At 37.9% G+C, this 26,901-nt stretch overlaps 1 protein-coding gene across 5 annotated transcripts in view; it reads left to right on the top strand.

Moving 5' to 3' along the window:
- The window catches only part of FBXL4 (F-box and leucine rich repeat protein 4), a 58,031-nt gene extending 32,450 nt beyond the window's left edge, over positions 1–25,581 (top strand). For all 5 annotated transcript variants that reach the window (XM_057410833.1, XM_057410836.1, XM_057410835.1 and 2 more), the window contains exons 6-9: positions 636–849; positions 15,386–15,457; positions 17,428–17,740; positions 25,083–25,581. In XM_057410833.1, coding sequence (XP_057266816.1) covers positions 636–849; positions 15,386–15,457; positions 17,428–17,740; positions 25,083–25,246 — 763 coding nt within the window. In that variant the 3' untranslated portion in view covers positions 25,247–25,581. The remainder of the gene's footprint in view (positions 1–635; positions 850–15,385; positions 15,458–17,427; positions 17,741–25,082) is intronic.
- Positions 25,582–26,901: the final 1,320 nt, after the last annotated feature.

Genomic DNA, 26,901 nt, shown 5'->3' with positions numbered 1-26,901 from the left:
ATTATCTGTGTTGTACTTTGCTCCGTTGTCTCAGAATAAACACCAGGAATGAAGCATTTTCTGACTTTCTAAACTGAAACAGGGTTTTCAAGACTAACATTAGTGTCATAAAAATCCCTTTCTGTACTGTTTTCACCCCTGATGATTCTTTTGCAGTTTATTTTCAAAGTAGAATTGTTTCCTTAAGACTGCTTTAGTGACGTTAGCCTCCTTATGCCATGTACAGCATTATATACCCTTCTGTGTTTCTTAAAATGCAGTAAAATATTCTTTTGTACAAAATACTGTATAATATCTAGGTTATGTACAGTATCAAGTTAATGTTGGTGATACAGTCTTGACTAACTTTGAGTTTTTAACATTGCTCTCTAACTCAACACACCTAATTGTTTTGGTCTCTTCTGGATTTGTAGAGATTTGATTCAAAAGTAACTTCTTCAGAGAGCTTGTGATTAATTTACTTTGACCTAATCATGTTTTCTGTTAATTAACTGAGGTGATACAAGAGCTGTGGTCAGTAATCCTTTCATTATTGAAAGGAACTGTTTCCTGGTTTACATGCTTAGAGTCTGAATACTGTTAAAACTTCACCTGAAAGTGTTTGTTTTTCACTTAAAATATGGGGTTTTTTACAGGTTCTTGAAAGTTTGTGGCTCTGAACTAATACGTCTTGAGCTGTCTTGTGGCCATTTCCTCAATGAAACATGCTTGGAGGTCATTACTGAAATGTGTCCCAATCTTCAGGAATTAAATCTCTCATCATGTGATAAAATACCACCTCAGGCTTTCAACCACATAGCCAAAGTGGGCAGCCTAAAGCGTCTCATTCTCTATCGAACAAAGGTGGAGGTAGGAACAAGTATTTCAACCTTTGCAATAAATACTTTCAGTCCTGGTAAAGTTGTATTTATTTTTTTTTCTTTGTTAATTAAGAAGTGATTTAGAATTTTGCATTCCAAGGTAAATTCAGAAAACTCAAAGGTAGTTTCAAGAAACAGGACTTTTTTTTTTTCAAAATAGTTTCCGGGTTTAAAAAAAAAAACCCAAACAAAACAAAAACCCACAAAAAAAGGTCTGCATGTTTTAACTTTTTTAAGTTGCATGAGAGAGCAGTGACTTTTCACCAGCTGTTTTAAGGAATATAGTAAAATCACAGATCTGAAAGCTTTTCTCTTTTATGTTCGGTTTGTTTGTGTTTTTTTTTTAAGTATACTTCAGACAGGCTGTATTTGGCAATATAATTGGGAAATGATCATGTTTAGTAACTTCAATTCTCAACATTCTGTCCTTTAGAACGACTTGTTACTTGACACTGGATGCCTAGTGTCTTCATATATTAGGAGCATTTGAGACATGAAACACAGGTTTTTTTAAATACTTTTCATTTACAGAGTAAAAATGACTTCTTTGTACAATTATTCCACTGCTTGAATCAACATTATTATTGTTTGCTGCAACACATTTCCTAGCTGAGATGGAATGGTTTTACATACTACAGTTGAGAAGACTGTTTTACTTTACTTCATTTTACAAATGTTGTATTCTAGTAAATTCAGTAGATTGAATCAGAAGCAATTCCATTCCTTCTCGCTAGCTACATTACTCATGTATTATAACCTTCCTGCTCTGGTTTACATGGAAGCTCTCATGTTTGTGCTTCTCTTGTTGCAAAAGCTATTGCTTAGTAGAACGCCAAAATGGAGGGGAAAAAACCCATGTTTCTGCGGGCTAGCTTTTAGTTCTAGGTTAAACTTTTTAAGAGGAGTTCACTTGTGTGTGTTATTTCTGCTTATGATTTTGGTAGACAGTAGTAAAGTTATGACACGGGATTGTGTGAGGTGTTATCCTGTAGAATAACAGAAGAACTGAAGCTGGAACAGTAGGTTCTGTCTACTAGATGTCCAAGGCATCCGAGTTAGGATACCTTATTTTCATTTACCATCTGTGATGGTAATTTGTAATGCAAGGTAGTTAAAGGACAGACTATCTGGAATGATTGGCATTTGCTGTGGGGTATGTAGGCAGTCACCATGAAGCCAGTACCCCTCAATAACTTGTACTTTGTGGTAGTTGCTCCGTATATTGAAGCAATTATCATTTTCTTTAAGCTCAAAAATAAATTGGTGAGCCCTGCTTTCAAGTGCCTTTTTGACAGAGCTGAATCAGTACTTTGAGTGTATCTGTTCTGTTTCTATATCATTAGTCTTTCTGTAAATCTTTGACAAATCCACTTACCTCATTTTGACTGTGAGCTCTAATTCAAAAAGCTTTTTGAGATCCAAGAAAGATCATTGTATCAGAGGTAAAGATTGTATAATTTCAAATTATTTTCCCCTACTGTAGATTGATCATAATCTTCTTGATTCTGCTCAGGTAACTTCAAAGTTTGAGACTTCATGCTTGTAATAGTGCAGCAGCTGAGGTGTACTCCAGAAATCATAGAATCACAGAATAGTTAGGGTTGGAAAGGACCTTAAGATCATCTAGTTCCAACCCCCCTGCCATGGGCAGGGACACCTCACACTAAACCATCTCACCCATCTCAACCTGGCCTTGAGCACTGCCAGGGATGGAGCATTCACAACCTCCCTGGGCAACCCATTCCAGTGCCTCACCACCCTAACAGTAAAGAATTTCTTCCTTATATCCAATCTAAACTTCCCCTGTTTAAGTTTTAACCCATTACCCCATGTCCTGTCACTACAGTCCCTAATGAAGAGTTCCTCCCCAGCATCCTTATAGGCCCCCCTTCAGATACTGGAAGGCTGCTATGAGGTCTTCACGCAGCCTTCTCTTCTCCAGGCTGAACAGCCCCAACTGATTGGTAATGATTGGTAACTGTTATGTCTCAGATATCACTTTGCTGAACAGAGCTTGAAATTAGACTGAATGTAGGTCTGACTTTAAGCCCTTAAATTGTGAAGATTCATTTCTGTCTTTTGTGTGTATGGACATGCATCTGCTTGTAGCTGACAGAACATTCATTCATAATCAAGCTTACTTAGGATTGCCCTTCCATTTTATATACAAGTGTAAACAAAAGGCACTGTTTCTGACAAGCCATGGAAGAGAAATTTCTAGAAGTTTAAACAGGTAAAACTTAACAATGTACATTGTGAATCCCAGGGGGAAGAGTAAACAGGAAAAATGTAGTATAGGATTTGAATTAGAGGATTAGAGTTACAGAAGTCACAGATTTGTAGAAATAACATTGCTTTTCCCAACATTAGCTTCTCTTGATGCAAGCCTTTAGTTTTCTATACAAAATAGGCTATCATTCGTTCTGTACTCTTCAGCTGGTGCAGAGGTGCTAGGTGGTAAGTGGTGGCTAGATGCAAAAAAGACAGTATAGATTGATCAAGCATGCTCTGAAGTGATTTACAGTTCTTTAAAACTTGTCAAAGAACTGTAACACAGCTGTGTTCTTGATTTCCGTGAAATTTCTGCTACTGCTGCGTCTTCATTACTGATGCTGCTGAGAAGCAAACAGTGGAGCAATGCTAATGCTTAATCTAGAGCTTGGCATTGTACTGTTGCCAACTGGACCTGCTCAGAGAAAAGAATATGAGGCCATGAATCTGCTAAGGAAAACTAACTGCTAACAAGTATGTGACTATTAAGCAAAAGTCAGAAGGTGGGAAAACCAGAGCTGATGTGTGTTATGGACCTCTGTTAAAGTTCTGTCTCTGTTATATGACAGTTGCTTGTTATATTAGCTGGGGGGGGGTGGGGGTGTTAATAGGTTTTGTATTTAAAAATATTCCCATTGCCTTTGTAATCAAAGCTCCAATTTTTAAATTTCTATTTTTAGTGAAATGAGCAATTATGATATTCTGCTACTTAATGCACTGCATTGCTATTTTGAAAGATAGCTGTACCATCTGGAGGAGTTTCTGGTCTCTTTGGTCCTAACCTTGCTGGTTCTTAAGGCCGTATATAATGTTATTTCCTTGACTTACTGAGTGCAAGTTTCTGTATACAAAATTGGTTTCAAACCTCTTAATTGAAGCTTCCAATGCCCTTGAATTATTCCAGCCTCTGTGTTACAAGAAGAGAAGTCCAGTGACTTTCAGTAACTTGTTCCAGGATGAACAAGGAAAAAAAAATAATAAATTGTCTGCATTGCTATCCTTCTCCCCACAAAGTGCAGCTCATTTTTCCAATGCTTTATTTCATTGTTAAAAGTGTCATTCTTAAGGGTTGTTTGATTATGTGTATGCTTGAAATAATTTATAACTTGCTTTGAGAAACTAATCTCGGCATTTTATAAATGTAACTTTTGCTAGTTCAACACCACTATTATAGACATTGGATTTTTGTGCTGGTGGTTTTGGTATTTACTGATACATGACTCCTTAATATTTATTCATTGAGAGTGTATTCACGGCATAATTTAAGCATTTATTGGCATTGATACATTTGAAGTAAACAATGAACAATGGAAGTATTATTGTGTACAGTAATTGGCTATGCACATCTTTATGGTTTGTGTATGAATATTATCTTGATTCAATGCTTATCATGAAGTATTCCATTCATATAAATAATGCAGCTAAAATTGCATTTTAAAGAAACCAAAGCCACAATTACAGTAGGAGAACTTGACAGTCTCCTTATTGCTGGATTTAAGTTTTAATGTGAAATTACGTATTTCATCTTGCATGATATTCTAGATTCTTGATAATATGTGAAGAAAAGGTTTTTAAAGTTTGTATTACGATTGTAATTGAAATACAAAATGAACTAAATTTAAATCAAATTACAGTGGTCAGAGGACTTTGCGCACACATTTTAAAGCAAGTGTTGTGTTATAAATTATCTCTGATAACTTTAACCAAGAGCAAATTTGGAACTTGGGTAACTGTAACAGAGGACACTGGAAATCTTAAGATACCAAGAAGAGGCATAAGAATCTTAACAGTAATTATAACAACAGTTCTTATTTTCTTATGCCATTAACAATGAAAGAGTTAATGTTGCCATAAAATTTTTCTGCCATTTTCAGAAATAACCTGTTATGGGTCATGTTATACTTCTGAGAGCTATTGTCTGAGGTTTTTCAGCTTGGACAGAATTTCATTGGCTTGGGTACAAATCTTTAGGATTAAGAGTTGCAAGCAACTAGTGGAGGAAAAAAAAAAAAAAGTGAAAGCCTGTAGCTATAAAGTGAAACCTCCTTGGAAGGAGGTTGAGCCCATGGTGAATAATTTTGCAGTACAGGGCCCTGATGGTGCCTTCTGATCCTGTGTCAGGCTCATAGGGCTGAATTTGGTCATTTGAGCCTGTAGTGCGAAGAGGGGAAAGAACAAGGATGTAAAACAGATTTGCAGGCATAAGCAGGGGCATAATTTGACCAAATGAAGCAAAACCAAAATACAGTAATTGAATTAACTACAGAGACTACCACTTTCATTGAATTAGTTCAGTAATTGCCATGTTGCTGTATCTCGGTCTCTGCTATGTCCCTAGCACTGTCAAGTAGCTGTAGAGAACAAAAAGGTGCCCCTGTATATCCTGACTCCCAGCTTGCAAATGACACTGCACCTATTTGTGAGGAGGCAAGTGTTTTGACTTTTTAGAAGCTACATCTGCACTCATTATTAATAAGATTTATTTCACCCTATTTCCATGTACTCACGTTTCTCTCTTAACTGATGCTTTTTTTTTTTTTTTAATTTTATATTACATCTGATTTTAGGCACATGTTATAAAGTTTTGGAGGCAAAAGTTGTATCGCTGTCCAACTCTTAATCTCAAAAGTGGTCCAATAATCTGAGTACATTGAGGGGGGAGCTGATTTTTAACAAATGTATTCAATTCCGGTGTTTCTTTCCATGTTCTGTCTTCCAGCATGATAGCTGATGGATGCTTGAGGGAGAATAGAATTCCTGTTCTTTTGCCAGTTTAGAGGATAGGGGTTTTGATGCTATATTTATTTTGAATCTGTAAATGAAAATTACTGCATTAATGTCTCTGTCCAGAAAGCATTACTTAAATACATTTGTGATTGCGGTAGTAAAGGGTAGGGTGGAGGGTTATTGCCTTCTGCAAACATCAGTTGAAAAATGTGAAAAGGACTGGTTCCTACATCTGCTGGCAGCTTTTTTTCAACCTGATTGGAGAGGCTGGCTGAGCTGGAGCCAAGTGGGCTGGCCTAAGTAGTCTCCAGAAGTCCTTCCCAATGTTCAGCTCTTCTGTGGTTCTGTGTCTTGGCGCTGATGGCACTAATGGAGGACTTAACCCGTGAGCTTTGTCCTGATCTGTGGCCAGGACAGAGGCCAGTTGTGAGATGCACTGTTTTTGTGTGCCACAGTTTTCTTGTCAGTGAAATTTGCATAATAGCAACTTTCTCAGCTTGTAGCTGTGGTATGAGGATAATTACAGAAGACTGAGATTCTCTTGATATGTATGGTACTCTGCATAGATGTCTGTATAAGGTTACCGTACCTTGGTAACATACTTTCCTAAGTTGCAGGAAGTTACAAAGCTTAGCCTTTTTCCTCTGGAAAAAACTAGAAAAGGATTGCTAAAGAAAGCTTGCTTAAGAGGTATAAGCATTTCTGCAAAGTAAATGATTGGAGGGTTTCAGGTGTTATCTCTGTCTGGGACTACATGGGTATCTGTTGTTCCTAAAAACTGCCACAAAAACTACCTCGTAAAGAGTGAGGTGACCTCTTCTATTTGCTTCCTCATGAAAGGACACCACATAGTACAGGGAGCTGGAGGACTTAAGCATAAAACAGTTTTGGCCATCATTTACTTGTAATTTGGTATGTGATTCCCTGCCATTTTCAGTAACATTTTATTTAACTGAAAACTAAGTTAAAGAGAAGTGAAAATAGATGAGATAGAAAGTAGATGAACAACTTGAATAGCTTTATAGATGTCTAGATCCAATCTTAGTTTCCAGAAATGGTATATTACGTATTTTGTGTGTTACTGACTGTTCATGTACTACCCCAAGACGTGTTCTTTCTGTCAGAAATAAGATACTAAGGATAAGTATTTATCTTTAGAACTCAAAGTCTTAGAAATAATCTGAAAATGAGTTCTTTCTGGGAAGATAACACATATGAAAACTTTTCCTGAAACTAAAGGTAGCACTGGTTAAACCCAATGACTCTCGTGCTTATAAACGTACATATTGACTCATCTCTCTAACCTTCTCAAGTTCCCTCATATCTTTAACATAGTTGTTTCAAAGTATCATAGTACCAACAAGTACATAACTGAAATTATCTTGATGCCTTAAAATGCTGGGAGGGTGGGAAAGACCAGAAGCATATTCTACAGTTTCTTTGATTGAGTGAATTTAGGTAAGGATTGATTGTATTTCACCTTTATTATACATTTGTTTCTGCATTAATGATGTACTACATTCTTATTTCTGTGGGAAGGATTGCTTTGGGGATTATTGTAGGTAGGTTTTTAGATGCCAAAGTACAATACCTTGAAATCCACAAAGTAGATTTTTTTGTTTCTTTCTTTTTTTACTTTTTAATAGGCAATATTGATTTGCCCTGTTGTACCTGTCAAAATTAATGTTTCAATAGAAGTTTACAAAATTCTCACTTTGCATTGGAAGTGGGTTTTAATTTCTGTATTAGAATAGCAGATGCCAAGTAATTTCTGACGTAGTTCTTTCAGAGACTGTGCCAAAAAAAAAAAAGAACAGATCCAAACAGTTGATTTTTTGTTTCCTTCTTGTGCTTTACAATGCCAAAGGTGTGTGTGGGGGGAAGAGTTCTGTGCTTATAGAGATTTTTAATTACTTCTGACAGTCTTAACAAAATTACCTTTTATATTTTCATTAGGTGCTTGTAATTATAAATATTTATAGCAGTAGTGGCACTCATTGAAATAAAATTGTCTGCTTTCATCTGAGGCTTTTCTTGTTTGATTGGTTAGGTTTTTTACCACGGATAGTCCTAGTCTGGCAAAACTTTTTTTTTGGTGCGGTACTATATGAAATAGAACTTCTCTGGCTTAAGAAAAGACTGTGATAAATTATAGCTGTAAAATTTCAAATAGTTGATGTAAACACCAGTAAAAATGTTTCTGTAGCATTTTTGCTACTAAAAGCCAAAGTCGGAGGGAAGAACTTTCTGAGCTGTGTTACTGGGGAAAGGGAGAGAAAGGATTGATTGTTACAGGTTTTATTTTCCAAGGAGTCTTACTGCCTTTTATCCAGTTTTACATGCAGAAATAAATTGCCATTCCAAAGATATAATAGCTGTAGTCTTAAAAGTAATCTAGTGACGTACTGACATCAGAATTCCTTGTCTCTACTTTACACAGGAACACATAGCAGATGCTATTCACTAAGGTATTTCTGGAAGTTCTAAAGCAGAATTAACATTTAGTTGTGTCTCAATTATTTTCCCTGAAATTGGAAGTAATCTGGCTCATTTTCTGAAACTTTTTGGCAAAAGCTGTATACATCAATTTGTAGTCAAAAGAGGAGAAGCTTGCCGTATGGAAGAAGACAGTTTGGGATGTTTCCTTTGGCTGGTATTTTGAGGAGGGGGGTCTCTCTCCAAAGGGTCAGCAGGAGACAACGGGAGCCTTTTTCTGTCTGAAGGTAATGATCACATCGCATGTGACCTGTCTGTATTAAGCCTGCATGTGTTTCTTTAGCTGCCTGCATGTGTCCCATCTATTAGGTAAATTCTTACGGGGAAAACTACTTTGCTGCCCATGGAATCACTAACTGTTGCACTCTTCAGAAACACATCCGTGGTGAAAAACAAGCTGTTAAGTAGGACAGGTCTTATCAAAGGAGATTTGAACTGTTGGTGTGAAATTGGGAAGGGAATAAATTTGTAGTCATTAGTCTGCCCTTCCAAGAAGTTTGGTCTCAATTCCGGTAGTCAGGCCATTCTAAAAATTTCCATATACCCTTTTGATTCAGATTACTTGATCCCAATAAATAACCCACGTGAGGCAATTACTTCAATGTCAAATAGTAGATACCACACATGTGGTTCTGTTCTTGATTTGCCAAGAGCTCGTTTGTAGTTTCCCTTAAGCGAGTGGTGGCTTCCTTCCTCTCTGCTTTCTCATGTCTTCCCATGCTTTTATCTCCTTATTACTGGATATAACCCTCCTCATTCAGGCAAGGTTGAATTTTCTGTCTCGGGTTTTCATTCAGATAATTAGTTGTTACTAAATGCAATAATATTTTCAGGTGTCCTGTTGCATAAATAGGCTCCCAAAATATAACTGCATAGTATCAAATGTATACTGACTGTTTGTTGTATATTAATTGCCTAATTACTGTATCAAGTTTTAGGTGAATGTGTTGAGAAATGTACAAATTGTGTCCAAATTATTTGTACTCAAACAGCATGTGACAGCTGGTGATTGGGTACAGGATATTCAGGATTACACAATTCTTTGCTAGCCAGCTGATCAAATCTTTTGATGCTTTCCTTATTTGTCTTAGGGAAAGGTTATTGTGGAATAAGCTTGTCTAGATATGTTATCCAGTCCAATTGGTTAATAAAGTTCTGAAGACCCCGATTCTAACCTCAAAGCAAGTATTTTTTATAATATTTTAACATAGATCTGTAAAGTAAGATGAAAATGCTACTGAGAAACCTCAGTAAATACTGTGATGGAACCTGTTATTAAATATAACAACTTCATAAATTTATATGCAAAGGAAACTCACTGCAAAGACTCTTCAAGATGCATTTTTTTTTGATGGGGAGAGAAATAACGGACGTACGAAAATGAAATTGTAGTCTTTAGGAACATTATTAATTCTTTGGTATTGTAGAAAAAAATGCAGTATTCTTATTGTGGTGATCTTGCAAATGCAGTCATGTTATCTGATATCTGCCTGCAACTAATGTTACACAGTTATTTGAACGTAAAGTGGAAGCGACAGAGTTTCTGGGGGGATGAGTCAGGAAGGGCTTAAAATTAGATCATCACTTGGAAATTATAAGAAAAAACAATACAACTTTGTCCTCTCATATAATGTAATTGGGGGGAATGGGTATTAAAGGATATTTTTTTATGCCTAACTTTAATTTTTAATGTTAAAGAAAAACCCAAATTTAAGTCCTGCATAATTCGTGAGTTTTCTTGAACAAAGAGATTAACTAGAGAATAGTAACTCTATGATTAAAAACATAGCAAGGAAGGGAAACCATATTTAAAGAAGAGAGGAAGCAGTCTTTAATGAGACTTTAAGATTACTCTCAGCATTCACCTCACTGAAAATCTCAAGAAATTGCAGGAGAATAAAAGTTTTGTAAAAGATTTAGACTCTCAAGTTGTTTCATTGAGCAGCTGGAAGAGTTCCCAACTTATGTCAGACACAGTTCTTCAGAGAAGGGGAGAAGACAGCCCTTTGTTCCCAGCATAAAAAACAAACAAACAAACAAAAAAAACGAAACGCCCAAACCCAAAAAAACCAAAAGAAACCCCAATTTTGAAAGCTGGTTTTAAGATCTCTCTATAAAAAGGTTTATTAAAAGATGCAGACTGTTTCTTCCCTGCCCCAACCCTAAAGGTTAAACGTTGGGGTTTTTTAGCTCTTCCTTTAATCTTATTTTCATGCCTTTTATTATAGTGCAGCCATTATGTGATAGCCATATTATAGTGCAGTTGTATTTCTTTTACACCTTTTGCATGTTGTTTTTTAGTCTTTGAGTATTTGACAATGAAACTGCAATGACTAAATATTCGAAGTGCATCTTTCACAGGTGTGCCATATCTGCCACAGACAGAAGGTTTTTCTATTTGAACGGATATTGAGCTCAGGCTATCTGTTGGATGCTTTCCTTATCATACTAACATCAGAAGTGATTTGTACTTCCTGCTGCATCATGAATGCAAAAAGTCCTGAAAAAAAGGTCAAGCAAGATTCAGTCTTGCTAAGTGTATTACTTGGACACCAGTATTTGGTTTCTTCACTGATGGGTTGTCTGTGCAAACCAGCAACACTCTTGAAACGTCTAAGTCAAAACTTCCATGTGATGTCTAAGGTCTTTAAAAAGACAGGTAGAATACAAGTTATTCCAGTATCAGCTATTGAAGCATACACAACACATAAATGTCTTCCAGACTGCCCTATATTACAGACTTTCATGTTTGGGCAGACCTCTCATCTGGAGTGAGTTAGGATCTCAAGCAATAATCTAATCTCTTGTCCAAGGCAGGATAAGTACTGTTGATGTGCTTTCTGGCAGATGTTTGTCTGACCTGTTCAAAGACTTTAGAGACTCTTCAAGCAGTCTGCTCTCATTTCCTGAGGTGTAGGGCTTACTGCCATGGCCTAAAACATATCTGGAATCTGCTCTGTAAGCTTGTGTTTAGCAGCAGTATAATATCCTTCTGATCAGTTTGTTATCAAGAGTCTTCTCTCTTAAAGCAACTCCTATGCTGTATGTTTTCCTCATCTGAAAACACCTTTCCTGGAATGAAGCATTTTATTTGGTCCCTTTGGACTCTTCCTGTAGTCTATGCTATCTCATAAAAGTTGATTACTTTAGTAGCTTTTGTTTTGGCTTGGGTGGGAGAAGAAATTTAGACCACACTAAAGCCGTGCATACATTACTCCACAAAAAATGGTAGCTTTTGTTTCTTTTCAGAGTGGGGGTTTTTGGTGGGTTTTTGTTTGTTGAACCAAACCTTACCTTTGGTTCAGGGAAAAGTCAGAATATCTCCAAACTATGCACGTCTTGGCTACTAGGCTCAAGAATGGTATTGCATGGGTAGTCTTTGGTTTGACTGTCTCTGTTTGGCTGAGAAAGTGAAATTAGACTCCAGGTTAAAGCTCACTGATCCAGAATTTAGGTGGCCTCTTAGCTGCTCTTGTAAAGCACTCTAACATCAAAGTTTGGCCTATGTTACAGCTTCAGGGTTGGGTGATTGCCTCGCTCTTCTCCTTTGCTTAAATAGGAGTGTTATCACTCATCTTGTATTGCAAGTCAGAGAGATGAATTGTAGAGACAGATGGCTTGAAACAGACAGGTTATTACAATGATAGTCCTTCTATATGTAGTACATATGGATTCTGTGAGCTGCCATTCTCTTCTGCTATTTTCATGCCTTTAGCCACCTGGATTCTGAATTGACTGAGGCACAAGTAGGCACGAACAAAGGGTTTTTTTCTTCTTTCTTGACATATGCAAACCCCACCTCAGTTACAGAACAGACACTGCTTCTGAAAGAAATCTGATTTGTTGCATGCAGGCATGTGTGTGCCCCAGAAGAGGAATTAATATAGCCAGTATAATTTATGTTGAGTAAATAGTTGTTTACACTTGGGTTTGACTTGGCATGATTTATGATGGTACAACATGGTGTCCTACCAGTCTTCCTTCTATTACCCACATTCCTAGTGCTTTTTCTTAAATTGTTTGGGTTTTTTTCAATAATTGTTTATAATAATACTTCAAAGTTTATGGGTTGTGAAAACACCTTTGAAAATGTGGACTCGGTGCACATCAATACAGAAGGGACTGCCTCACATTAGAGAGAAATTAAAAAGGTATTCTGAGATGAGTCAAGTTACTGTTCAAGTTGACAAAAATAGCTCAGTTATCTAATCAAGATAACTATGAATATTAGTCGTCTTACCTATTTCACTCCTCTCTGAAGACACAATGTATGGAATTGATCTTGCATCCCTGCAGGCTGTTCACAGTGACAGTCCGCTTTCACATTGTGTGTGTTAATTAAAGAAAGATATTGCTGTTTCCAATCCTTTCAGGCCAGTGTTTAAATTCCGGTCTGGAAACCATTACTAAAAACTATGGTGGAATGCAGGAAGGTATTCAGCTTTCCTCCAGAATCACCTGAATACCTGCAGAAACCCTCTTTAGAAATGTGTCCAGTCAGAGACTAATTTATTTAGCTCGGTATTTAAGGTTTGTAGAGAGGGGGTTGGGGATTTTGCTTTTATTTTTTACACCTGAGTAAGTTCTAAAGCTCATAGCTTGCACCAAGTTAAATAGTAAAGACTGTGTCTTACTCTGTTGGAGTTACTTGTTTATTCAGGTTTTAATGATCACAGTGAAGCATTTGCTCAATAAGTACATTACTGGATATTCACATTTACTAGCTTTAAAGTGTTCTTAAGTGTTGCCTCTTTAATAATGAGTTTTTAATGCTTGTGCTTAATTTCCTAGCTACCTTTTTCTGTAAAAACATGAATGAAACTAAAGCAGACAAGCAGACAGTGGCTTTAGGAGACCTCTGCAGAGATACATGTGTAGTGTCTACATTTAGGCTGCCTTTGATAAATCATATCTTGGAAGGACAAGTTGGAAGCTGAAGTTCCATAGATGTTAAGTGTTGGGTGTTTCCAGTTGCTCACTGGAGACATGTAAATTAGATGTCTGAAATGGTCTCCATGAATACCCTATACTATGTCCCTGTTTTGTGTCTGCCAGCCTTTCAGTTCAAGGAATCAAATATGTCTTTGCAGTGGTATGACAAAGGATCGTGTTCTTGCCAAGTTTCATTAGAAATATAACTGAAGAAACTAAATAAAGCATTAAACTTTGTCGGAGCAATCCCAGGCACAGCTACAGGCTGGGCAGAGAAGAGATTCAGAGCAGCCCTGCAGAGAAGGACTTGGGGGTGTTGGTTGATGAGAAAATGAACATGAGCCAGCTTCAGTGTGCGCTCGCGGCCCAGAAAGCCAACCGTATCCTGGGCTGCATCAAAAGGAGCGTGACCAGCAGGTCGAAGGAAGTGATCCTGCCCCTTTGCTCTGCTCTTTTGAGATCTAACCTGGAGTATTGTGTGCAGTTCTGGTGTCCTCAACATAAAAAGGACATGGAACTGTTGGAACAAGTCCAGAGAAGGGCCACGAGGATGATCAGGGGACTGGAGCACCTCCCGTATGAAGACAGGCTGAGGAAGTTGGGGCTGTTCAGCCTGGGGAAGAGAAAGCTGCGTGGAGACCTCATAGCAGCCTTCCAGTATCTGAAGGGGGCCTATAGGGATGCTGGGGAGGGACTCTTCATTAGGGACTGTAGTGACAGGACGTGGGGTAACGGGGTAAAACTTAAACAGGGGAAGTTTAGGTTGGATATAAGAAGGAAATTCTTTCCTGTTACAGTGGTGAGGCACTGGAATAGGTTGCCCAGGGAGGTTGTGAATGCTCCATCCCTGGCAGTGTTCAAGGCCAGGTTGGACGAGGCCTTGGGTGTCCCTGCCCATGGCAGGGGGGTTGGAACTAGGTGATCTTAAGGTCCTTTCCAACCGTAATGATTCTATGATTCTATTCTATGAAACTGTAAACTTTCTGAAAACAGGTAAATTTGTATTAAAAAAAAAAACAAAAAAACAAACAACCTGCATAAATTATGCTACCCGTGCATACAAATACTGTTAGATAATATTCTTGTAGGAATTCCTCTTATTAGCTAAGGGTTATTTTGTCCCTTGCATATCGCTTGGGGTTTGTTTTTTTTCTATTAGAAACTGTTGTGCATCCTGTAGAAATCCACAGTTGTGTTGTTAGTATTTTGTGAAACTTACTCCTGATTTCAAGCTCATACAGATTACAAAGTCCTAACAAAGTGATGAATGTATTAGGTATGATGCATATCTATTTGCGATTTGAATCCCAGACCATGTTCTTTTTTGCGCTGTATTTCAAACTGCAAAGCAAAATATGGCTACAGACAATGCCGAAGAGTCTTTTCTGTATCTTAGAAACACAAAAAACTCATGAAGTTTCCTTTGCTGTGGAACAGAACAACATTGTACTTTTGTAAGATGCATCTGATGCTCCAGTCCAATTTCAGGCCGAGCAGTGTGCTGTACTTTCTGAAAAGAGTGGCCATGTTAAATGGCAGGAACATGACTGTAAAATGCACATTATATCTGTTTCAGTTTGCATGCTAGTAGTGACAGGTGCTCAATGGTTGTCAGCATCCTTGTCAGCATAGAGACTCCTTTGACATGAAAGTCACCAGCTCGGTCCTGTTGCTGTGCCCCTCTATTGGCAGTTCCATCAGGCCATAGCTGATCAGTGAATGTCAGAGCCTCTGCTGTTCTTCTGGTATGTCGTCAGCCCTCTGTGTTTTTGGGCAGGCCTTGCCTGTTTGAACTTGCCACGCTTCTTCAGCAGCTTTCCTGTGGGAAATGAGCAGATAGGTCATGAGTATATAGGTATCTTCAGGGCAATGCAAAACCACATCCAAAGTGACTTGCATAAAGGTTTGTAACGATTACCGTTGCTTTAAGCCAGTCAATGGGTAAAGTACCCAGGGACTCATTAAGTGACATTTGTGGTGTCGTTAACAGAGTTTTGAGCTGTATTTCAGGAAATGCAGTGACAGCCTTTAATGTCTAATTGACCTCTTCTCTTTGTTTCACTTTCCATATTTCCTTCTGATGTGTTCCCCTGTGGCAGCAAACAGCCCTGCTCAGTATTCTGAACTTCTGCTCAGAATTGCAGCACCTCAGCCTGGGCAGCTGCGTCATGGTGAGTACTTACACCACTCAGGGTGCATAGGTTTGTATGTGTGTGTGTGCAAACCCTTGCTTTGGAACCCAGGCTGGGGTTATGTTTCACAAAGACATGTTAAATGCTAGACTGATATTATACTCTCTTAAAGGGTCCAAGATGAATGCAGTTTAGCCATATACTTAAGTCTTATATACTAGTTTAGAAGGTCTAAACCAGCTTGTAGGCTTTCTCACACTTGTTCAACTTCTTCCTAAGCTTTTGGGCATTCCTTTATATGCGTAATCACTTTTTTCTTTCCAAAACTAGTAATCAAAACTTACTTTATTCAGACCAAATCATCATTTCTAGCAGATTAACGCTTGTGTCTGACCCTTACAGTACCACAAGATAAATATTTTCAGTAAAAGCCACTTATCATAGACTTGCTGGGAACACTGATGATTTAAAAAAAGAGAATACAGGAACAGCAGCAATTCGCAGGGCACTCAACTGAGCTGTATTACATGTACATGCCAGAGGCTAAAGGAGACTTAGCTGATCTTCCTCGTAGTTCAAGAATCATAGAATGGTTTGGGTTGGAAGGGATATTAAAGATCATCTAGTTGCAGCCCCTTGCCATGGGCAGGTGTCCAGGGTTCAGCTGTAGCAGTCACTTTTTTCCTTCTTAGGGATTAAACCACAGCAGCAGGGACACCTTCCACTAGACCAGGTTGCTCAAAGCCCCCATCCAACCTGTCCTTGAACACTTGTCAGAGATGGGGCTGTCACAGCTTCTCTGGGCAACCTTTGTCAGTGTCTCACCACCCTCACAGGAAAGAATTTCTTCCTAATGTCCAATCTAAATCTCCCCTCTTAGAGTTTAAAGCCACCCCCCCATTGTTCTATCCCTACATGCCCTTGTACAAAGTCCCTCTCCAGATTTCCTGTAGGCCCCCTTTAGGTACTGGAGGGCAGTACCCTTATAAGGTCACCTCTGAGCCTTCTCCAAGCTGAACAAGCCCAACTCTCTCAGCCTCTCTGTCTTCATAGGAGAGGTGCACCAGCCCTCTGACCATCTTCATGGCCTCCTCTGGACTCACTCCAACAGATCCATGTCCTTCTTATGTTGAGGGCTCCAGAGCTGAATGTGGTGCTGAAGGGAGGGGGTCTCACAGAAGCAGAGTAGAGGAGCAGAATCACCTTCCTTAACCTGTTGGACATGCTCATTTGATGCAGCCCAGGATATGGTTGGCTTTCCATGCTGCAAGCGCACACTGCCAGCTTGTGTTGAGCTTCACACCAGCCAACACCCCTAAGTCTTTCTCCTCAAGGCTCCTCTCAATCCATTGTTTGTCCAGCCTGTATTAGTGCTTGGGGTTGTCCAGAGAAGCAAGTGATAAAGGAGAATTGGCTCAGCCTTCCATGCTTTGACTCTTGGACAGAAGAGGAAGGCAGTGTTGACTGTTTTTTCAACAGTCCTTATTTTCCTATGTTTTTTGATAGTGGATTTCATTTTTTCTGCCTGTATGTTTGGCCTTTGTTTCAGTCCTTTTGGCTTGCCCAAAGTAACTAGTAAGACTTCCATGAGAAGATGCAGCAACTGGTCAGCCCAGAATGGAAACAGACATGTTCTTTAATCTGCATGTGCTTATGGTTGCAGTGCCTATGGTCATAAAAATCAGTTTTAATTGTCTTTTAAAAGAAAAACAACTATGGAAAAAAGGTGAGGAGAAGGATTCTGAGGAAAAAAAAAAATTTTCACCGCCTTTTCACTGATCCTTAGTATTAAGTGAATTAAAGGCACCTATATCTGGGGTTTGATAGGAAATTTATTTTATTTTTGTTGTTTTAAAAATGAAACCTCTACTATACAATAGTTTTCAGAGCTCTTTAGAAATGACAAATGCTTAAAACAGATCTGTAGGTGTGTTAGCAAGCAAATCTTGAAGCACCTATGTATGTCTGGAAAGATGGTATATATGACAAATTGTTTGCTTTCCTTGCAGATTGAAGACTATGATCTTATAGCAAGCATGATGGGAGCAAAATGCAAAAAGCTTCGTAGTCTGGATTTGTGGAGATGTAAAAACATAACTGAAAGTGGAATAGCAGAATTGGCATCAGGCTGCCAGCTTTTGGAGGAACTTGATCTTGGCTGGTGCCCTACATTACAGAGCAGTACAGGCTGTTTCACAAACCTTGCACGTAAACTCCCAAACCTGCAAAAGCTCTTTCTTACAGCCAACAGGTCTGTGTGTGACACAGACATTGAGGAACTTGCTGCTAACTGTACGCATTTACGGCAGCTGGATATATTAGGTAAGAAAATGTGGGAATACTGTTTTTTATCTTACTGTGTCTCAGAATTTGTGCAGTTAAAGAGTCCTTAAGACAAAACCATCTTCTAGACATATTTCTAAATAAATATTTCTTAAAATTATGGTTTAACATTTAAAAAAAAGTTACTCACTGCAGTGTATTTCTGACTCAGAATCCAGTGTATTTGTACCAACCGTGTAATTTGACTACTTAGTATGAATTGCTTAAACTGAGATTTAAGTGCAAGATTTTTTCAGTAGCTTTTAGTTTCATGACCATTATTTTTTACACTGAAGTCTTTTTTTTTCTATCAAAAGATTCAATTTCTTAACCTTGTTTCTGCTTTTGTTGTTTTATTCCTTTGAAGCATGACAAAGTGTATTTATAGAATGAGTCTGTGATCAATAAACAGATTTCTGCTTTTACGCCATACAGATATATCAATCAATATTGAATTTCTTTGTCACTTTTACCAAGAAGTGAGTTTGACTCATTAAAGAGGAAAAGGTAATTAACAGCAAAACTTAAAATGCACTTTCTAGTAAGGTGGGAAGGAAGTGATGAGGGGCAAAAGGTATAGCAAACTTGAATTTCTAATCCTCTACAACTTCTATAGTTAAAAATATTTTTAGAAATATAAATACAGTTTGGGCTCTTGAGGAAGGACTTAGAATACAGTTTTGCATGATACTAAATTTATTCCTTTTATGGTGGAATGTGAGGTTTTCTTTTTAAAATAATGTAGGACAGCAGGGATATTTGTGACATCAGTGTGGGAGAAATGTCTTCGTGCTTTTACTGATTTATTTTCATAGGGCTAATTGAAAAGGGGAGATTTAAATAAAAGGAAGTAAAGTAACTGCACCATGTATTTTCAATTTTTAATACTTTAAATGAAAATATTACATTTGAGAGCGATGCTGTAAAGAACTGAGAGACCTCAGATTGAATAACATTTCAAGCAAGTTTAAGGCTATTGGCATTTCTCATAACAAAAAATTTACCATATGCCTTCAGATTGTCATTCCAGTATAGCTAGTACACTCTTCTATCATGAAATATGTTTCTACTCATCTCTGAGGAAGTTGCCTTCTGACCAGCATGGGAAGAAAAGATGAACAGCTAGAAACTTAACTCCACTTAATACACATTGTAGAGACTTGATGTGTGTGTCCACAGGAGGTAATGTGTTTTGTGTATCCTTAAGGAATCTTACTTTGTAGCTAGATTATCAACATCACATTTCCCTCTTCAGACATGAAAAATTTCCAAACGCCATGGTGAATGAAGTCTTTCATAAACACGTATGTTCCCCTGACCACCCACTTCCATGCATTTCTGTTACAACGGCATTGTGTCTGCCCACAAAGTGGTCTGACCTTTTCATTACACCAGAGGCTGCCCAATGAATAGTTTGGCTGTGTTAAATCCTGTGGATAGTCTTGCTACTTCTGTTGCCTCTCTGCTGGCAGTGAAGGTTTGTTGCCAAGCTTCTTCAGCATTTGAATTCACGTTTGAATTTAGTTTGACGTCTTGCTGACGTTTTTGTGGAAAAATAACACATGAATGTGGAAAAGGAATTTGTTCTATTCTCTGTGTGCTTGCCTATATTCCTGAGTCAAGTGGACCTGTAGTAAACCTTTCCCAGTGAGGCAGCATGTTGTGTTCAGATAAATGCTTTCCAGGGGATATCCAATTAAACTGTCCAAAAGAAGGGGTCGTGGGTTAAAACTTAAACAGGGGAAGTTTAGATTGGATATAAGGAAGAAGTTCTTTACTGTGAGGTGGTGAGGCACTGGAATGGGTTGCCCAGGGAAGTTGTGAATGCTCCATCCCTGCTGGTGTTCAAGGCCAGGTTGGACAGAGCCTTGAGTGACATGGTTTAGTGTGGGGTGTCCCTGCCCATGGCAGGGGAGTTGGAACTAGATGATCTTGAGGCCCTTTCCAGCCCTAACTATTCTGTGATTCTATCTTACCAAAAAACCTTAATATCTGTCTTCCAGACCTCACTTTTTCCTTCAGGGGAATACTCGGTAGAGTGGAAAGAATATTGTCTTCTGCTGTAAATGAGTCAGTACAACATGATACAGTATGTGTGAGTGAGTTACTTAGCTTTTTTGTCAACAGCAAAGAAACTGTGTTCATTTCTTTGTCTGAATATGGGAATCATTACAGCCTGTGGTTAAAAGGAAGAGTTGTCAAGTAGAACCACAGCAGGTCACCTGGAGGCAGAGTTGCCAGGTGTTCCCATGTAAGTGCAGAAATCTTTGTTGTCTAATCTAAAGAGCTAGTCTCTCATAGTGTTGGAGTACCAAGAAAGTCGTAAATCTCTGTATGTGCTCCAACTTTTCACAGCTGATGTAGGGCCATCCTGTTACTATAAGCTACAGAAATGCTTAATATGTTTTTGTACTTTTGAATGAGTGTGACAACAGGTCTGAAGCTGTTAGAGGCCTGAGGTCAGTGCTTAGCTTTGCAAGAGTAACCTTGAACAGTGGGTCTTCTCTGTGATGTGAAAGAATGAGAGGTGCTCTCATTATATCCTTTGTCATCTCCGAAGTACAGAAATATCTGGCTTGTACATGCCTTGTAAAGGGTGTAGGAGAGTTGCTGATAGGTTAGCAGTGCCCATCATAAGGGAATTTCTTTTGCTTCAGCAAGCTGTTTAAAAGCTTAAGGTTTTTTATGCTTAACTAAGTAGGGATCAGAATGTCATACCTTGCACCGTAGTCACCAGAGCTGACAATGCTAGCCTGGCTTCTCTGCAGTTGTTAGAACTTAAAAACTTGTCAGGGAAAACTTCTTGTTTTGATTATAGATTATTTATCATCACAATAGCTTCAGGACTGGAAGAGTCCAAGCCTCTGATAGAAATCTTGAACTCTGGGTCTTTCATTTAAGTATTACAAAATGTATGTTATATATATATACCCTGGATGCTGTTTTCAGGTACTGTGGCTTGCTACCCATATGTCCTTTACCATTATCATTTGGCAATTCCCTTGTTACATAATCAGAGCACTCCATACAAGATTAAAATTCCCAAACTTATTGGCTCATATAGAGCATTATTTGATGGTAGCTGTGTTTGTGGTGTGTAATATATACTTCAGAAAGTAAACTTCTGTTTAAAAAAAAGAAATCATGGGTTGGATCTGTATCTGCTATATTATAATACAGTTTGGAAGAGGAAGCATTGATGCATGTCACTGAGTATATGAGGGTGTGCTTCTTGAAGATTTTAGTTCTGGGGTTTCTTTTACTCATTACATACAGAGCTGCCTGCTTACAAGTATCATTTCCTTCTCTGCCCACAACTTTTCCACTGACTGACATGGCAGGTTTCTACCCTGCCGTAGAATGATCCAACTGTGATCATTTGACAGTTTTGTGGTGATGGAGTGCATCATCCAGGCTATCAAAAGTTGTGGACACCTCTAGACCTGTAGTTAAAAACTAGTCTTCAAACTGTGATCAGCATTGAGCAATGTGACAAGTCAGATGACAACCTGAATTGGCAGTGCCAAAAGCTTTTCTTGTACATTACATCAGCTACTTTGTTCGGTTGCTGTGGGGCTACCAGCTGCTGTCAAGGGTGAAGAATAAGTCATCTTAACCTCACTCCCCAAAATTCGTGACTGCCTGTGTCCTGCACAAAAAGGGTAATGAAAAGTAGATGCCCTTGTTAACACAAAATTCATGTATTCCTATCTACATACCAACACCTCCCACACCTTCCTGAGCAACAGAAAACCCAACTGCCCCCTTGCCAGCTGTCAAAATTTTCAGCTTTATCTTGAGAGCATCAACACGTAGTTAGTCAATTCAAACATGAAAATGTGTAGAACCCTAAAATTTTGAATTTGAGTTGTGGGCAATAGATTGAATAAAATGTAAGGAATAAAAGGCTGGTCTGGATGCTCTAAGGAAAGGAAAAGTAAGAACATTTGAGGGGATAATGCTTGATATTTTTCAGGGTCTCTACTCTTAAATATCATTTAATGTGTAGCGATATCCCTTGCCCTAGAGATCAGGGCTGTAACATGTTTTATAGCAGTCGTGCACAGCTCTTCTAAACAGCTCTACAATTTGAAGACTTTGATATATGGTATAAATGAAATAATTTACAGGCAATAAACATAATCATTCTAGTAAACAAATCATTACTCAGAAGTGCCTTTATGCCAAACAACAAAATTAAATAACATATTTTAATATACTGGTTATTTATTTATTCTCAGAAATGGCCTATTAGTCCATGTAAGCGAAGTTGTAAGTAACAAAGGTCCAAAAGCCTCTGAACTCTAGAAGAATGCACTATATGGGTAACGAGCAGCATATGTTGTCAGTCTTTCAAAAGCAAAGGAAACATGTATTACTCTTCAGAAGTGCTTTTGAATGTGCTTTAAGAAACCACATCACTAATTGTACATTGTATAAATAAAAGTAAGACTGCAGATGATGCTTGCTTATCCTGTGGTTTGACTAACTAAACCCCAGCCAGGTTGCTGGGTTTTTTAGCTTTTTGAAAAAAGATATTCTCTAACATAAAATTGTAAGTCTGAAGAGGAAAAAAGAAACAGGTGCAGTAAAACATGCAATTTAGGATGGCCTACGTAGACTGCAATCTTTAATGGATTTGTAACTTAGACGAAACGGTAGAAGAACTGTCGAAGTTCAGGTAGGAAGGGATGAAGAACATCCTACACAAAAAAAATCTGTGGCTAGGCATCTAGATCTGGCATTTTTTGTAGAAACACACATTTGAATCTTGAAGCGTAAAAGCTGTTATGTGTAAGTAAGACTGGTTTTAAATGAAGGTGCTGATTCAGTAGCAATTTTAAGGCTTGGTAAAAAGAACCCAGGAGTAGCATAATATGTTGTTCTTAGAGTTTCAGTTGGATGGTAGAGCAGATCCTGATGGTAGGACAGTGGTAAAATTTATGGTCAAGCAAAGTGAATAATTGAAAGTGTATTACAGAATTTCTGTATATGGCCATAGGGACTGTTACATCAACCACCAGACAGTTGTGGTGACGGTGATCATGTAATGATAAGGGAGTTAAAAGTCACAATAATAATGACAAGCTCTGATTACCTCCCTGTAGGTGAAGTAAAATCTGGGGGCATGATAGGAAAGACTGTTTTTTGGGTGATGTTAAATGATGTCTCAAAGCAACTAATTTAAGAAGTAAAAGAAGTGAAGACTACAGTTAGATACCCCCTTGCTTACACAGAAGAGTACAGGAGACTACTAAAAACAGAGGCATCTTTCTCGAAATAAATCCTGTTCAGAGAAGGAAAGTGGGAAGATGAACTTTAAAAAGTGAAACAAAATCACAGTAAGGCAGTATGAGATATTAAGGAACTATTGGTAAAGGTAAATGCTAAAACTGTATTTTCAGATATGTTAAAAGAGGTTTACAGGAGAGTTACTGAGGTTGATAGATACTCCAGATGTGAAGGATTACTTAGATCAAGAAGGCCATTGCAGCAGAACTGTTGTCTGTCATTAGGGTTCATGGCAAGGAGGATCAAGTAGGTTGCTACATCAGAGTCATTCTTTCCAGGAGATTAGCCTGGAAAGCTGCTTTAAATTGGAATGCCAATACAGAAAGCTTTTGAACAAATCAATACATTGAACAATAATAAATAGTTAGGGCTGAATAGTATTTATGCAGTAGTTCTAAATGAGCTTAAATACAGAGCTGTGGAAATCTTAGTTCTGGTGTGTGGTCTGTCACTTACATCAGCCTTAGCACTAGAGAAATGAAGGGTTATGAACATGGGTAAAGCTTCTCTAAAAGGTGCAGGTTAGAAGCTTCAAAACAGTAAGATCACCTTTTGCTCTGTGAAAACCAGTTGCAACCATGAAGTCAGTTGGTGCACATGAAGGCCATTATGATATTTTGAGGGAGAGCTGCATCCCTGTGAGGATAGCGTAGTTATGCTCTCCAGTCTTTTAGAATTCCTTGGAGTTCCTCATGATCATGATCCAGTCCATAAAGGTTTGGATTTTCAAAAGCTTCAGCCAAGGTTTTTCTGCTTTTGTGACTTAGCTGTCTTCTTCTGGGTTATGAGTGTTTCGAAGATAGAGGACAAGAACAATGAAATTATGTCATTACTGTAGTCACTGAGGTTCTGTACTGACCTGCTTATAAGTAATCCAGGCAAAGGGGTGGATAATGCGTTACCAGAGGGTAATGCGCAGCCATTCAGGGTAGAAAAATCTTAAGCTGAAGAATTTAACACTAAAAAAATACAGAATGATTTTATCCTGCGTCATCATCTGATATTTAGTAAACAGATGATAAAGCAGGAAGAAAACATTCCATCAAATGCTAAGTTATTGCATGAGGCAAAATAACATTCACTAAGAATACAGGGGAAGGGGACTTTATGTTAGTTACTGTTCAGTAGGAAAGAGATCCTGTGGACAATTTTTGGAAAACATTAGCTCATTGCTCAGCATCGTTCCGACAGGCAAAGAGAATTTTAAGATATTTTAGGAAAAAAAATGGAGAAAACACCGTTAAGACCTCATTTAGAGTTACTGGCTCTGTGTTTACTGCACTGTATAGCTCTAGTTGTCCAATTTTAAAAGTACTAAATTAGTGCAGAAAGAAGACAACAGGGGTCATCTGAGATGCAAAAGAGTCTGGAAAACAGGCAGCCTTGAGGGAACAGGAAGATGTCCACAGGATTATAAATGATGTGGAAATAGTTTAATGGGCGTGATCTCTCACTGCTTATTTGTGATTCATTGCCCCTTAATTATTACAATTAATAGTGTGTTTAATGTTTATGTGGGGGGCGATTGTTGGGTTTGGGGTTGGGTTTTGGGTTGGGTTTTCTTTTTGTTTGGATTTTTTTTGTTGTTGTGTTGGGGTTTTTTGTTGGTTTATTTGTTTTTTTGTTTGTTTGTTTTTTGGCTTTTTTTTTTCTGTAAATAATATTGGCCTTGACCATAGACAAGATCCTGAGCTAGGTGGCTTTTTGGGGTGCAGTTCAGCTCAAGGTGGAGCTATGTAAGTTGACGTGTCTACTGACAGGTGTGTGCAGTCATGTTGGATGTATAAATTACAGAGCCAGGAGAGCTTTCTTTATCCCACTATAGCCATCCAGGCTTAGTTCACTTACCCAGAGTAGCCTGCCTGGCTTCCAGATGTTCCAGTAAGGCATGGTTCTCCTTCTCCAGGTTCACATGTCTTAATAAAATTTGTGTTACAGTAGCATTTTTTCGTAACACACTATCAAGTAGCTTTAAGAGAAAAAAAAGAAAGTATTATTCTCACTAACTTTACAATTTGCTTTGTTTCTTTTTTTCTTGTTTTTTGAACAGGGACAAGGATGGTAAGCCCTGCATCTTTAAGAAAATTGCTGGAGTCTTGTAAAGATCTTTCTTTACTCGATGTGTCGTTCTGTTCACAGATTGACAATAGAGTTGTCCTAGAACTGAATGCCAACTTTCCTAATGTGTTCATAAAAAAGAGTTTCACTCAGTGACTCACTACTTAAGCTGCTGTGAAATGCATTTGACAGAGTTGTTTCCTGTGAATTTGTGCTGACTTTTTTTAAGAAGACTATAAATCTGCTATGAAATAGTGGAAAGTATTAATTATCTAAGAAAAAAAATAAATGGGTAAAATACATATAAGTAAATTGTGCGTTTCTTAAAGAGTTGATATTGCACCTAAGAATTGTTTAACTCTGTATTAATTGGTGGCACTGCATGTTTTTAAATACCAGCCATCTATGTGGCTTTAATGAGAAGGAAATTAATAATGTTGTCTTAAATGTCCCTTTATAGAGTGTTACACACAATAAATTCTGTTTATATCTGGATGGAAGCAGAATTTCAATATTTAGCAGTAAGAAAAAATGGGTGCTTCCTTTTTATGTATAAGTGTTTGTATGTGTATATATGAATGTTTACAAATGTATTTGTATATACATAGATACTGTAGCATTCTCGCTTGGTCTGCAGCATAAGACGTTATGATCTGGCCTATAGTTAGTTGTTTGAAAACCTATTTATGATTATAAGAATGGATTGAAAAGACACTTTGTCGTCTTCGGATTTTTGGCAATGAATTGCATCTGATACATTTTTCTCCCTTCACCTGAAATAGATGTTGTGATGCTTTACAGTCCAGCCTAAGTGACACAACCAATAAATGAAAGAGTCTTCCACCTAACTTAGAGCAGAGGGAAAATTGCCAGATGCTTCTTGGTATTGGATATAAAGTTGGAGCCAGGTACTTAGTGTCATAACTGGTAATGTGTAGAAAACTCCAGAGCAATTTTTGTTTCAAATTTCTGTCACGGTCAAGACTTGATTTGTGGCACATCTGGTTATCATGCAGAGTACCATGAAAAATAGGGTAATGCATTACACTGGCATCAAATCTATTGTCAAGTGTAAAACCAAACGTCTTTGTTCAGTAAAACATCAGTGAAAATATAGTATAGTGGGTTTGAAACAAGGGCAATGTGATTTGGTGATTTAATAATCACCAAACATTAGCATTGGATTTGGTTTGGTTTTGGATTTTTTTGGTTTGGTTTTCCAAGAGGTGATCAGTCAAAGTACTATTGCACTCTCTTTAGCACTGTTCAGCCTCTGAAGACGGAAAACTGTCAATGGACAAATTCTGAAGGTTTCTTCCTTTTGCACTTTCTTTGATGAGGATTTTCTCCTTTTTTTTCCTTTTTTTTTTTTCTTCCTTGAGTACCACTGCTACAATATGTTGCTATGTACAGCTTGAGTTTAGAATTTTATCTTTATAGCTAGTGTTGGTGAATATGGACCATGAAATATAGCTTGTCATTTGATATTAATTCCACTGTTCTTGTATTGATGGCACTTATTACCTACTGGAATAATAAGAAAATTATTTTGTCTGACAAAAGAACATTATTGCACTGAAGATCACTGGCAAAGGATTCTTCAGTTTATGCAGTAAATAGCTGACTGCTACTAGAGGACTGCTATGAATCACTGAAGATTTGACAATCTCCATGACTCCTGAATGAACACTTTGAACTCTTTGTGCTGGTGCCAATACTTTATAAACCATGTCATGAAACAGCTACAGAACATTTATCTAATCTTATAGAATGACCTTTTTCATCAGTTTTTTCAATTTTACAGAAACTTT

Source organism: Pezoporus wallicus, unplaced genomic scaffold (genome assembly GCF_028554395.1).
Source record: "Pezoporus wallicus isolate ANWC-B61680 ecotype Strahan unplaced genomic scaffold, APGP_CSIRO_Pwel_v1 contig_747, whole genome shotgun sequence".
NCBI classification, from domain to species: Eukaryota; Metazoa; Chordata; class Aves; order Psittaciformes; family Psittacidae; genus Pezoporus; species Pezoporus wallicus.
The sequence above is the reverse complement of the archived record's forward strand: the minus strand, read 5'-3'. Positions and strand labels throughout refer to the sequence as shown.